This window comes from Megascapheus bottae, chromosome 3 (genome assembly GCF_031878675.1).
Source record: "Megascapheus bottae isolate mThoBot1 chromosome 3, mThoBot2.hap1, whole genome shotgun sequence".
Taxonomy (NCBI): Eukaryota; Metazoa; Chordata; class Mammalia; order Rodentia; family Geomyidae; genus Megascapheus; species Megascapheus bottae.
The window spans coordinates 46,878,327-46,893,094 of NC_143511.1; the positions used below are offsets into that span (position 1 = coordinate 46,878,327).

The window sequence follows — 14,768 nt, forward strand, 5'->3', positions numbered from 1 at the left end:
ACTAGGCCAAACTTCTGGTCCCCTGTTGGTGCTAATTTTTTAAAAAAGTGAAACTGGGATTTGTTTGTTTATTTATTTATTTATTTATGCTAGTCCTGGGCTTGAGCTCAGGGCCTGAGCACTGTTCTTAGACTTTCTCAAGGCTAGAGCTCTACCACTTGAGCCTCAGCCCCAGTTCTGGCTTTTTTTCTATGTATGTGGTACTGTGGAATCGAACCCAGGTCTTCGTGCATGCTAAGAGAGCACTCAACCCCCAGGCCAAACTCCCAGCCCGAAACTAGGATTTAAACTCAAGATCTGACATGTGTTAGACAGGTGCTCTATCACATGAACCATGCCTTCAGTCTCCCTTTTCATAGGGTCTTGTATTTATGACTGTCCTTTGACAGCAATCCTTTTACCTATGCCTTCTGCATAACAAGGACCACAGGCATATGCCACCATGTCTGTTGGTTGATACATAGTCTCATTAACTTTTTGCCAGCAATGGCCTTGAGCCATGATTCTTTGAATCCCTATCTTTTAACTAGATGGGAATATAGAAATATACCATCACAATCTAGTGTGAATTTTCAAGTGAAAAACTTAAGACTTTTTCTATCATTTGGTAGACTATACCTTTTGTTCCATTTAGTTTCTATTATGTTTGATTATAATATAAATGCACTAATTTTAGGCTTTTGAAGATGAGTTAATTGAAGCCAAGAAAGAAATTGAAATATCACAGAGTAAATATAATGCTCTATCATTACAATTGGATAATAAACAAACTGAACTTCTCCAAAAGGACATGGATATTACCCTGGTCAGGCAAGTATATTCATTTTTCATTTAACATTAAGTATATATTGTTAGTTAGTGTATATGACAACATTTATGTGTGTTATTAACATTTATAAATGATGATGATCTGTTGTCTATTATTATATATCTTTATGAATTGAAATCTGAAATTGTGAGTATGAAGATGTGAGAATTCAAGCTAGGAGAATTAATGGCCCACAGGACTGATTGAGCATAGTCAAAGAGGAACCTCATTTCCCATTTTTAGCAAGGAAAATTAACTCACATACTGTAATTGAGGTATTAAGTGAGAAAAACTTGGAATTTTGAATTTTATTTATGTTTCATATATTTTCAATATTCTTTCTACATTAGCATGTACTACTCATGAAATGGGATTAGTTGAAAAGCAAACATTATGTACAACTGTTCTTTTATGTGTTATGAAAATTGCTAGTGCTACCTTTTGTTTACCTTGATTGAAAAATAATGTTGGCGATAATAACATGACTTACTTGATTAATGGTCTAATGTATCCATATAGGTGCATGATATATATGTGTTTATGTTGTTCCAAAAGAGCATTAGTAGAAACCTTGGGCTCTCCTAGCAGAGATTTGCAATAGAGCAAAACCTAGATACATAAGGCCATATAGTATGATGCTAAATGAAAGGACCTCTAGGATATAGAAACAAAAGCCATATAATGAATGATTGTTGTCCTTAATGTACTATGTTATTTCTCATCTCTTTTGCTGTCCCTTGGTTATCTCATATTATTACAATATTTCACTTTGTTATCTGATATATTTGATATATGCGTATTTGGTTATTTGAAATTGGATAGGGAAGGGGGGAAAACAAGTTGAGGGGTAGGGTGGGGGGGAGGGAAATGGGGACCAAGACATGAGAAAGGGTATAAATGTATGTGAATTAATGCACCTTCTATCTGGCAAATATAATGTAACCCTTCTATTAATTACAATAAAAATATATGAAAAAATATATGATAACATTGATCAAATCACAAAAACTGACATGCTGAATTAACCTCCCTTGAACAGCTACTTAAAGGTAATAAAATAGAAGTTTATGAAAAATGTAATAATATATAATTTATCTTTATTTAATAAGAACAGTTGCATATTAGATTGAAGCACTAATTGCCATTCTGATACACATTGGAGTAGAATTCTTTTTTTTATTGTAAAGGTGATATACAGAGTTGTTAGAATTACATAAGTCAGGTATTGAGTACATTTCTTTTTGAACAGTGTCACCTCTTCCCTCATTTTCTCCCAGTTTTTTCACTTGTGATCTACCTCCCCCACAAGTTATATAGTTGTTTATAAAACATAGTGTCTAGTGAGTATCACTGTTGAGTTAGTTTACCCTTTGTCTAGCCATTTCTGTGATTTCCTTTACCTTCCCTAAATCCAATACACTTACACACAAAAAAAAGGTACATTAAAAACAGTGACAAAAGGAAAACAAAACAGAAGAAGGTACCCACAAAACATAACTTCTTTGTTTCCATTTCTTAGAGTCCATTTTGATAAGCATCATTTTATATGACCAAATGCATATATCTATTGAGTCCTTGTGATCCTTTCCTAAGACTATCTGGCGTACAAAAGCCATATAATGAATGAACTGTTGTTCTTAATGTACTATGTTATCGCTCATCTCTTTTGCCATCCCTTGGTTATCTCATATTGTTACAATTTTTCACCTTGTTGTCTGATATATTTCATATGTGCTTAATTGGTTATTTTAAATTGGATAGGGAAGGGGGAAATCAAGACAAGTGGGGGGAGGGTGGGAGGGAAATGGGGACCATGTCATGAGAAAGGATATCAATGTTTGTGAAGTTACGCACCTTCTATCTGGTGAATATAATGTAACCCTTCTATTAATCGCAATAAAAAATAAAAATTAAATTAAATTAAAAAAGAGAAGAGGTAGCATTTACCAAGATGCACTGTGTTCATCATCTGACTTTTGTTTTTAAATCTCTTTGTACAACTACTTCAAATAAAAATAAAGCAATGACTAGTGAAACTTTAAAAGAAAAAGAATATCTGGAGTAAATTTCTTTTAGTAAATTTGAAGTTTGAATTTTCTTTCATATAAAATAAATATAGAATGAATTTGAATTTTAAGTACTTTCATCCTATTTTTAAACTTTTCTTATATAAGTGAGTAAAATATGCACTTTATAAATGATAGACTATTAGTCCTGTTAACTCATACTGTAATTTTTAAGCCAGTAATGTAACAGAAGGGTATTCTAAATAGGAATAGAAACTTAGATAGGAAACATTTTTTAAATCCATGTAGAAAGTATGAAATAGTCCATTTTTTCAGTTGTCTAAGCTATGTATATATATACATACACACACACACACATATATATATACATATATACATATATAAATGTCTACCCTTTTATGGAACTGGGTATGAAACCCAGGGTTACAAACATCTAAACAAATGCTTGGAACACATTTTTCTGTTTTTTATTTGTGCCAATCCTGGGCTTGAACTCAGGTTGTTGGTTCTGTCCCTAAGCTTTTGTGCTCAAGTTTAGTGCTCTACCACTTGAGCCACAGCTCCACTTCCAGCTATTTGGTGCTTGGTTTGCGATAAGGGTCTTACAAACTTTCCTGCTCTTTCTAGCTTCAAACCATGACCCTCAGAGCTCAGCCCCCTGAGTATCTAGGATTATAGATGTGAGCCACTGACACCCAGCCTGAAAGAAATTTTTTTTTGCCAGTCTGGGCTTGAACTCATGGCCTGGATGCTGTCCTTGGGCTTTCTCAAGGCTAGAGCTTTACCACTTGAGCCACAGCACCATTTCTGCCTTTTTTTCTATTTATGTGGTACTGGAGAATTCAACCTGAGTCTTTGTGCATGCTAGGCAAGCACTCCACCACTAGGCTAAACTCCTGGCCCCAGAATTTTTAAATGATATATTTTTCTCTTTTTCCTGACAGGAGATAAATATTAAAAATTCTGGAGTTTTTTTTTTAGTTTGAAAGTTTCCTATACTTTTTTTTTCATATATTTTTTATTGAGTTTCCCATACTTTTAAAGTTTGCTGTTTACAAGTTGAAAATTTTGACCATTTCACATGTTGAGTTGGAAAATTGCCTTTTTATATCTATTCATTTATCATAGTCTTGTTATATGGAGAATATTAGAAATAATTTAATTATGTTTGTCTATTTCACTTTGTTTTTTTACATGAATTTCTTTATGTATTTTATAGGTATTATAGTGTTTTAGGTTGCTTTCTGAAAATACTCCATATTGTGAGGTTAGTAATGCTAATACATTTTTATATATTACCTTGTACCTGAGAGCATTGATTGGCACTTGTCATTCTTATCTGTGTGAGGAAAATATTGGATGATCAAGGGACCAAACAGCATGGGCAGAAAGGTCTACAAGATTCCATTGTAGCAGAAAGAAAGTGGGCATGGTGGCATGTTCCTGTCATCCAAGTTAGTATGGGAAGCATAAAATAAACAAATTTAGGTCTAGTTTCATGCCAGAGCAGCTAGTGAGGCCCTATCTCAAAAATAACTAGCACAAAAAAGGTCTGAGATATGGCTCAATGATAATCTACTCTAGTTTCAAACCCTACTACTGCTATACAAAAAATATAAACCTTTCATTATACAGTCCAACACTACCCATTAAATTTTAGAGCAATTATTTGGTAACAAGTTATTGGGTAGAACATGGAATATAATGTTAAGTATGTGGGATTATAATAGTAACTATTACAATCCCATATTATGATCAAATGTTATATATTAAAAGTAATTCTAATATATTTTCCTCTTACTTTCATCTATGTGTATATATCTATGAATGATGTATTTAGGACTGGAGTTATGGTCCAAGTGGTAGAGTACCGTTGAGAAAGCAAGCCAATCAAGGGCAAGATTTTGAAGTCAAACCTCACTGGTGGCATATGTGAACTCTAGAGTCCTGTGGTGGCTGTGACTGGATGCAGGAGTGCTTGGAGTGTGAATGATGATGGTGCAAATCTCTTGCTGTATGATTGTTTGTACTATGTCTTAAGTAAAGATGCAGGATTATGAGTATCTGACCTTTTGCAGTAATCTCATCAAAAGACAGAGGAATCAGTCCTTTTGTATGTACTTATCTTAGTGCATCCTGATTTCTTGTTATCTGCTTCTTGGAATGTGCCCTTTTACTTATTTTCCTATATAACTCCCTTAAAAAGGCTGATCTGAACCTGTAAATGTGAATGTTATCTGAAAAATGATAAGAACAATTCTGGACATAAATTATAATTTTTCAAAATAATAAGTGATGCATAGTCATAGTAAGTGTTCAGGAAAGATAGAATAAAAAAAAGATGTAGAAATTGGGTATCATTCACTCATGCCTGTAATCTTACCTACCAAGGAGGGTAGACCTGAAGATGCTTGGGTAAGGAAGTTTGTGAGACTCTTATCACCAGTTAACCAGTAAAAAACTAGAAGTGGAGCTGTGGCCCAAGTGACACTATATGTGCCAGCTTTGAGCAAAAAAGCTAAAAGACAGCGTCTAGTAGAGGTGTGCATGCATACACACACACACACACACACACACACACACACACACACATACATGCAACCCACAAAAGACATACGAACTGGGAATGTGCATAGGACTTACTATTTGATCACAACATGATAGATTTATTGGAAACTATTTTATAGAGATATTTAAAATAAGAAATGAGTTTTGCAATCTTATAGATGAAAAGTCAGTGTGTAAAATTTAATTACATTTTTATATTAGCTAATACTTGAAAATTAACTAAAATAGTAACTACTAAAATAGGAACAGTAAGGATAATGAAAGATGTAAACACAGAGGTCTAAAATTTCATCAAGAGAAGTTCAAGATCTGGTATTTATAGAGATACACAAAGTTCGTGATTTGGAAGACCTAGCCCTATAGAAATAATTGTTTTCTACATATAGATACTAAATCCAGAATCCTTACAACAGCAGAAATTCTTACCACCATAGGCTAGAATGGGCAAAGAGAAGGAGGTATTGTCAGATGCCATTGAGAAGTGGAACCCTGGGAGAGAGGCTGAATAATGAGAGGGTGGCCATAAAGGAATACAGTAACTATCAAATTATGACTCAGTGGAGTGGGTTATAGGAACATGAATATTCTGATAATTTTCTTTATCCAGCCAGTGACCCCCAAATGAATTTATTTCAGCATCCTAGAAGAACAGCATAATATAGAGTTGCCTGTAAAGTTTGGCTTGTTTACCTGAGTAGGATGAGATGATGAAAACTAGCTCATTTTTTTTTTTTTGCCAGTCCTGGGCTTGAGCACAGGGCCTGAGCACTGTCCTTGGACTTTCTCAAGGCCAGAGCTCTACCACTTGAGCCTCAGCACCACTTCCGGCTTTTTTCTATGTATGTGGTACCGAGGAATCGAACCTGGGTCTTCATGCATGCTAGGCAAGCACTTTAACCACTAGGCCAAAGTCCCAGCCCCTCATTTTGATACTGCTCTTTTTCAAATGTTTTCTGGCCATTGCCACATTAAATTTGGAGTGACTTATTTATTTCTTATTTGGTATTTTGTTAGAAATTAAATTTACTAGTTTCTGGGCACCAGTGGCTCTCTGTGATTTTAGCTACTCAGGAGGCTGACATTTAAAAACTGGTTCAAAGCCAGCTTGGGTAAGACAGTTCATGAGACTTTGTATAATTAACCACCCCTAAAGCACTGAAAGTGGATCTGTAGCTCAAGTGGTAAAGCACTAGCCTTGTCTGTATGATGATAGTGGCAATATTATGTTAGTGGTGGTGGTATTCTTAAAGTCAGGTGCTTGACTTTTTAAAATTTACTTATTTACTTTATTTTTTATTAAATAATTTATATTGTGATTAATAGAAGGGTTACATTATATTCACCAGATAGAAACACTGATACCCTTTCTCATAACAAGGTCCCCATTTCCCTCCCCCTCCCTCCGCTTATCTTGATTTCCCCCCTTCCCTATCCAATTTAAAGTAAACAATTAAGCACATATAAAATATATCAGGTAACAAGGTAAAAAATTGTAACAATATGAGATAACCAAGGAATGGCAAAAGAGATAAGCGATAACATAGTACATTAAGAACAACAGTCACGGGACTGGGAATTTGGCCTAGTGGTTAAAGTGCTTCCTAGCATGCATGAAGACCCGAGTTCGATTCCTTAGTACCACATACATAGAAAAAAGCCGGAAGTGGTGCTGAGGCTCAAGTGGTAGAGCTCTAGCCTTGAGAAAGTCCAAGGACATCGCTCAGGCCCTGAGCTCAAGCCCAAGACTGACAAAAAAAAAATATTACAAGAACAACAGTCACAACAGTCACTCATTATGTGGCTTTTGTTTCCTTATCCTGGAGGTCCTTACATTTAGTGTCTCACTATTTGGCCTAATGTCTCTAGATTTTGTTCTATTGTAAATCTCTGCTAGGAGAGCCCAAGGTTTCTGCTGATTATGACAAATGAGGTAAACCATTGAGCCTGAGTTCCTTTGAGCCTGGCTTACTTCACTTAATATGATCTTTTCTAAGTCTTTCCATTTCCTAACAAATGGGGCGATGTCATTTTTTCTGAAGGCAGCATAGAATTCCATTGTGTATAAATACCACATCTTGTTGATCCACTCATCAACGGAGGGACATCTGGGTTGGTTCTATATCTTTGCTATGGTAAATAGTACTGCAATGAACATTGTTGTGCTAGTGGATTTATTATGTCCTTGTTTCTGGACAATTGGGTAAATGCCAAGTAGTGGAATTGCTGGGTCATAGGGGAGTTCTATGTTTAGTCTTTTGAGGAACTGCCATACTGCTTTCCATAGTGGTTGAAGGAGTTTGCACTCCCACCAACAGTGTAGTAGTGATCCCTCCTGGCCACATCCCCTCCAGCATCTATTGTTATTAGTTTTCTTGATCCTGGCCATTCTAACTGGAGTGGGGTGGAATCTTAGAGTTGTTTTGATTTGCATTTCTTTTATGACCAGAGATGTTGAGCATTTCTTCATGTGTCTATAGGCCATTTTGTTTCTTCTTCAGAGAAGACTCTCTTTAAGTCTTTGGCCCATCTTTTAATGGGATGGTTGTTTCTTTGGAGATTAGTTTTGTAGTGCTTCAACATTTGGAGCTGTTGATATATTTTAGATATGAGGCCTTTGTCCGTTGTATGGTTAGTGAAGATCTCCCATTCTGTAGGCTTCCTAATTAGTTTACTAGCTATGTCCTTTGCCATACAAAAGCTCTGAAGTTTACTGCAATCCCACTTATCCAGTCTTTCTCTGATTTGTTGTGATTCTTGGTCCTTATTGAGAAAGTTTCGACCCCTGCCAAGGAGGCTTAGTGTGTCTCCTATTCCTTCTTGTAAAGTTTTCAGTGTGTCGGCTTTTATCTCAAGGTCTTTGATACATTTGGAGTTAATTCTAGCACAGGGTGACAAAGAAGGATCCAACTTTAATTTTCTGCAGGTGCTTAACCAGTTCTGCCAGCACCACTTGTTGAATAAGCTGTTTTTCTTCCATTCTATTTTTTTTTGGCTCCCTTGTCAAAGATTAGGTGGCCATAGGTCTGTGGTTTAATATCTGGGTCCTCAGTTCTATTCCATTGGTCTTCAGGCCTGTTCTTGTGCCAGTACCAAGCTGTTTTGATTATTATAGTTCTGTAATGGAGTGTAAAGTTTGGTATTGAAGTTCCTACTGCGCTGTTCTTTCTGCTATGGAGTGTTTTTGCTATATGGGATCTTTTGTTATTCCATATGAAATTTTGGCTTGCCTCTTCTATTTCTTTAAAGAATGGCATTGAGATATTGAAGGGTATTGCGTTGAATTTGTAGATAGCCCTTGGCAAGGTTGTCATTTTCACAATGTTGATTCTTCCAATCCAGGAGCATGCATGGGAGGTTTTTCCATTTCCTCAGTTCTGCTTTAATTTCCTTTTTCAGGGTTTTAACGTTTTCATCAAAAGGGTCCTTTACATTTTTAGTTAAGATAATTTCTAGGTACTTTATTTTCTTTGAGGCTATTGCAAAAGAAATTGCTTTCCTGATTGTTGCCCTGCTCCTCTCACTGTTGGTGTAGAGGAAGGAAGTTAATTTTTGAAGGTTAATTTTATACCCTGGTACCTTGCCAAAGTTTTTAATCAGCTCAAGGAGCTTGGGAGTGGAGTCTATAGGATTCTTTAAATACAGAATCATGTCATCTGCAAAGAGGGAAAGTTTCACTTCCTCTTTCCCTATTTGGATCCTCTTTATGCTTGCTTCTTGCCTTCTTGCTCTGGCTAGGAATTCTAATACTATGTTAAAGAGGAATGGAGAGAGTGGGCATCCTTGTCTCATTTCTGATTTTAGAGGGAATGGTTTTAGCTTTTTCCCATTAAGTATAATACTAGCTGTGGATTTGTCATATATACACAGCCTTTATTATATTGAGGAATGTTCTATGGATTCCTAGTTTCTCCAGAGCTTTTAGCATAAAGGTGTGTTGGATCTTGTCAAATGCCTTTTCTGCATCTTGAGACAATCATGTGATTTTTGTCCTTACTCCTGTTGATGTGTTGGATTAATTGATTTGCGTATGTTGAACCAGCTTTGCCTCCCTGTGATTTATCCTGTTTGATCATAGTGTATAATTTTTTTGATGAGTTGTAGACAGCGCCTAGGTGCTATCCCTGAGCTCTTCAGCTCTAGCTACTGTTCTACCCGTGAGACTGTCCCTGAGCTTTTCAGCTCAAGGCTACCTCCCTACCCTTGAGCCAAGCCCAACTTCCCATTTTCCAAAGGTTAATTGGAGATAAGATTCTCGGGTCGTTTTATGCCTGGGCTGGCTTTGAACCTTGATTCTCAGATCTCAACCTCCTCAGTAGCTAGGATAACAAGCGTGAGACACCCTGCCCGGCAGGTCCTTGATTTTTATTTGGTGTTTTTACTCATGTCTGACAGTCTATCACTTGAACTATGCTTCCACTTCCAGCTTTTTCTGAATAAGTTTGGAGGATTTTTCTGCCTAAGGGATTGAGCTTCTTAGGTATTAGAATTATAGTTGTGAGTCACATGTCCAGCCATGTATGTTTTAATAAACCAATTTTATTTGTAGTTGTTTTGCTTTTACTATGAATTAATACTTTTTGCTTTCTTTGTCTATTGTTTGGTCTGATTCCTTTTTTGCTTTATTTTTGTTTACATTTATGCAATTAAAAATGAACCAACTATTTTGGTATAAATGTTATATGTACATTACAGAAAAACATGTAGCTTAGAAAGGTACAAAGAAGATAGATAAAAATATTTATAGTAAAAAATCAATTCTGGAGAAATAAAAGATATTAAAATTTGTAAATATCATCCTGAATGATTTTCCTTAGTCCATTTTTTGAAAATCTTTATAGAAGTTAACAGGTTAAAGGGAGGATATGATACATATTCCTTTAGTAACAAATAATTAGGTTTTGTGGGTTTTTTTCAGATTTAATGGAAAAATAGACTTTCTGATGTGAAACTGAAGGAATTAAAATCTTAGAAAATTGTTATTGTTTGTAAGAATCACTAATGCTGTCTTTCTAAAACTCAGGAAAAGATGACATGATAAGGTTTGGAAGACAATGTTATTTTTATAATTCTTTTTCAGTTTTGGTTTTGATATCCTGCTATGTATTAGAAAATAACACAAATGAAACGTAAGTTGCCTCCTTTTGTATCTCCAAATTACAGCATTTATTGCATCTGTATAATTGTATGTCCACAAATTTTTAGTCCTAACTCTACATCTTGTTTCTTGCTCATTGCTGAACAATACCATGCTACACCTTTTGTTTTTGATTCATTTATGAAATTATCACTATAATACTTAGCGAAGTCACTTATCATAACAAGTATAAACAAGAGTGAAAGTGACATGTGCCATGCTCTGACAGATGTTTTAAAGGAATCCTTGCTTAGTGTGTCTTTACTTTCATCTACTGTCAGAGGTGTGGTACATTCCTAGTGCATCTTGCTATTCTAACCCTCTGTATTTTGGCTATCAAACTTGCCTTCTAATGGGGCATTACTAATTTATGCCGTGACCCACTCAGTTCAATGTAGTAATTTCCAGATATCTTAGCATCTGTTTTGCCATGGGAAGAAGCACTTTTATTCTCAGCAATTCTTTCTCAGCTTAACCTGGATTTTCCATCATTAATTAGACCTTTGTCTGGAGGAACTTCTCAGGATTGAAATTAAAAGAATAATTTCATCTTCTATCATTAATTTTGCTTATAACTTTATTATGGATTTTAATGTTGTGATGAAATTTTTATTCTTTTTAACCTGTTTTTATATTATCCTTTCATGTTATTCATTCAGCAACTGTTTTTATCTATTCTAAAACAGGGATTAGTACTGGTTATTTATTTGAAATATTCTATTCCACTTCAAAGTGAGTGAGGGAGCAAGAATCTGAGTCAAGAAAGGATGAAATTCATTACTTTGTTGACAGTTACATAATGATGAGCAAGTTATAGCAGGTACTGATTCTACATAGAAAAACCATGACTTGAGAGGAACCTAGTGGATAAAAGTAACAATTTATCTGTCCTCTTTTTTTTCCTTTTCCTTTTCTTTATTTTTATCTCTTGTACCATTTTATCCTACTCTGATACTGGTATAAAGTGACAAAATTTGTGTCATGTGTTTACTCTGAGGCTAGTTGAGTTGCTTAAATTTGTTGGCTATTTATCCTGGTAGTTGTAGGGTGAGGCAAATCAAGGAAATGAATCTAGAAGCTAAGTGAGGCTGAGTCTGAAGAGATACATATAATGTCAGATACATACAATGTGTGTGATACAACAAGAGATATGAAGGAATTGAAAATATGTTAGGTATTCTGTTCATAGCACTCAATGAAAGAATCCACGCTCTTCAAAACCTTGATACATGGAGATACATAAGGCCGTATATTATGACGCTAAATGAAAGGACCACCAGGTTTTAGAAACAAAAGCCATATAATGAGTGATTGTTGTCCTTAATGTACTATGTTATCTCTCATCTCTTTTGCTGTCCCTTGGTTATCTCATATTGTTACAGTATTTTACCTTATTATCTGATATATTGTATATATATATGCTAATTTGGTTATTTGAAATCAGATAGGGAAGGAGGGAAAACAAGTTGAGGGGTGTGGATTGGGAGAGGGAAATGGGGACCAATACATGAGAAAGGATATCATTGTTTGTGAAGTAATGAACCTTCTGTCTGGTGAATATAATGTAATCCTTCTATTAATTGCAAGAAAAATATATGAAAAAAAGAATCCATGTTCTTACATCTTGACTTCTATTAAAGACCACCACTTCTTCTGGGAGAGTGGTGGTTGCCTTCTTTTTCGTAATTTTCAAAATTTTCCTTTGAATTCCTTCATCTATTTTTACTTGAGTATATTTTTCTCTGAGTATGGACAATTATTTTTTAAATACTCATATCCACATAATTTTCATAAGTGTTTCTCATTTCTTTGTTTTCAAATAAGAAATAAACAAGTTTAGTGTTTTTAGTGCTGTAGATGTGTAAGTTAACAAAAACTTGTTTATTGTGTACTTTGATACTAATCAAGTTTCTCTGTTCATATTTACACCACTGGAATGTGTATATACCATCCTATCAACTTCTCAGATGGTGTAGGGAACAAATGTGTATGTGTGTATGTATGTATGTGTATATATGTGTGTATGCCTCTCTCTCTCTCTCGATATATGTATATATATATATATATATAAAACATTTTTACTTCATTTCCACTTATTAAGAATATGCCCAGGAAACAGGATGAGAGGGAAGGTTCTTCATCCAGATAATTTTTAAGTCTCAAATGTCACATAATAATTCGAGCATCATCCCTACTCTTTTGAAATGTTTCTCATGATTAAGATACATGTATTTTCTTATACATTATCTTTAATGTGAATAATTTCATTTCTAGAGATTCTGGCTCTCTTAGTAAGAAATAGCAAATTTCCTGTAACATTGGAAGAGAAATAAATTTGGTGATATAAGTTGTGTTAAAAGATGCTATGACTTGGGCTGGGAGTTTGGCCTAGTGGTAGAGTGCTTACCTAGCATGCATGAAGATCTGGGTTCGATTCCTCAGTACCACATACATAGAAAAAAGCCAGAAGTGGTGCTGAGGCTCGAGTGGTAGAGCTCTAGCCTTGAGAAAATCCAGGGACAGTGCTCAGGCCCTGAGCTCAAGCCCAGGACTGGCAAAAAAAAAAAAAGATGCTATGACTAAAATATGGAACCAACCCAAATGCCCCTCAGTAGATGAATGGATCAACAAGATGTATTTAAACACAATGGAATTCTGTGCTGCCATCAGAAAGTATGACATCACCCCATTAGTAAGGAAAAAGAAAGACTTGGAAAAATATCACATTTAGAGAAGTAAGCCAGACCCAAAGGAACATAGGCTCCATGGTTTCCTTCAGTTGTAATAATTAGTATACACCGAGGATTCTCCTTGCAGAGGACTACAGTAGCTCAAAAGTTGTGGATCATATGGCCATATAGAATGAGGATAAGTGAAATGAACTGCAGGCAATGGAAACAAGGGCTTTATCATATGTGATTTTTTTTCCTTCAAAATGCAACATATATATGTCTCATATATACATACATATATATATATATATATACAGACACATATGTATATGTCTCCTACGTAATGTCTTTACTGGTCGCTAATAGACATGCTATTGCTAATTTACTGTGTTAATTTTTCTGATTTTATTTGTAGAAAATAGCAGTACTCAACATATATTATACTGTGAGGGTGTATTCCTTTTCTCTTGTAATTTTCTGGAGGAATTGTGCCATTATTAATTCTCTTCTCCTTCTCCATGTATGAATTATTTTCAAGTTTCTTTTAGGTTGTCATTCTGTTTGAGGTAATTAGTGTCCTAATTCCCTAAAATGCAGAACTTGTTTTTCCTAAATTGGTTTTCATCCATCTTTTAACAACCATCTTTGTTTTTTTTGTACTTTACTTTTTTCATGTATTTTTATTGTAATTAATAGAAGGGTTACATTATATTTGCCAGATAGAAGGTGCATTTTCATACATTGATACCCTTTCACATGTCTTGGTCCCCATTTCCCTCCCCCCACCCCCACCCCTCATCTTGTTTTCCCCCCTTCCCAATCCAATTTCAAGTGACCAAATACAAATATATCTGATATATCAGATAACAAAGTGAGATACTGTAACAATATGAGATAATCAAGGGAAAGCAAGAGATGATTTTTCTGTGCTTTAAAATTTTAATTTGATTACATAATTTATCAGTTTGAAGCTCTAGGTTAAGAAAATACTATTTAAAATGAAATCTTTAAATATGAATCCTTTAAAGAATAATTTTCATTAGTAATGGAATTTGAATTTAGGGACTTGTGCTTGATCGGCAGGTCCTGCTCCACTATTTAGCCTGCACTTCTAATCCTTTTTTTGTGTTTTTTTTTTCCAGTCCTGAGCTTTGAAATCAGGGCCTAAACACTGTCCTTGGGTTTTCTCAAGGCTAGCGTTCACTTGAGTCACAGCACTACTTCCGGCACCACTTCTATGTATGTGGTACCAAGAGTTTGAAACCTGGTTTTGTGCATGCTAGGCAAGCACTCTGCGAGTAGGCCAAACTCCCCACCTTTTTGCTGTGTTTTTTGAATAGGCTTTTGTTTTTTGACTGGGTCAACCTGGACTCTGATCCTTTTTTTTCATATATTTTTTATTGTAATTAATAGAAGGGGTACATGATATTTGCCAGATAGATGGTGCATTAATTCCCATGCATTGATACCCTTTCACATGTCTTGGTCCCCATTTCCCTCCCCCCAACCCCACCCCTCATCTTGTTTTCCCCCTTCCCTATCCAATTTCAAATAACCAA

General features: G+C 35.2%; 1 protein-coding gene across 1 annotated transcript in view; it reads left to right on the forward strand.

Annotated features, from left to right (window-relative positions):
- Positions 1-14,768, forward strand: part of Cntln (centlein) — a 197,786-nt gene that overhangs the window by 48,020 nt on the left and 134,998 nt on the right. Inside the window, exon 6 of the mRNA XM_090330032.1 lies at positions 677-810. Within this exon, the coding sequence (XP_090186158.1) occupies positions 677-810 (134 nt within the window). The remainder of the gene's footprint in view (positions 1-676; positions 811-14,768) is intronic.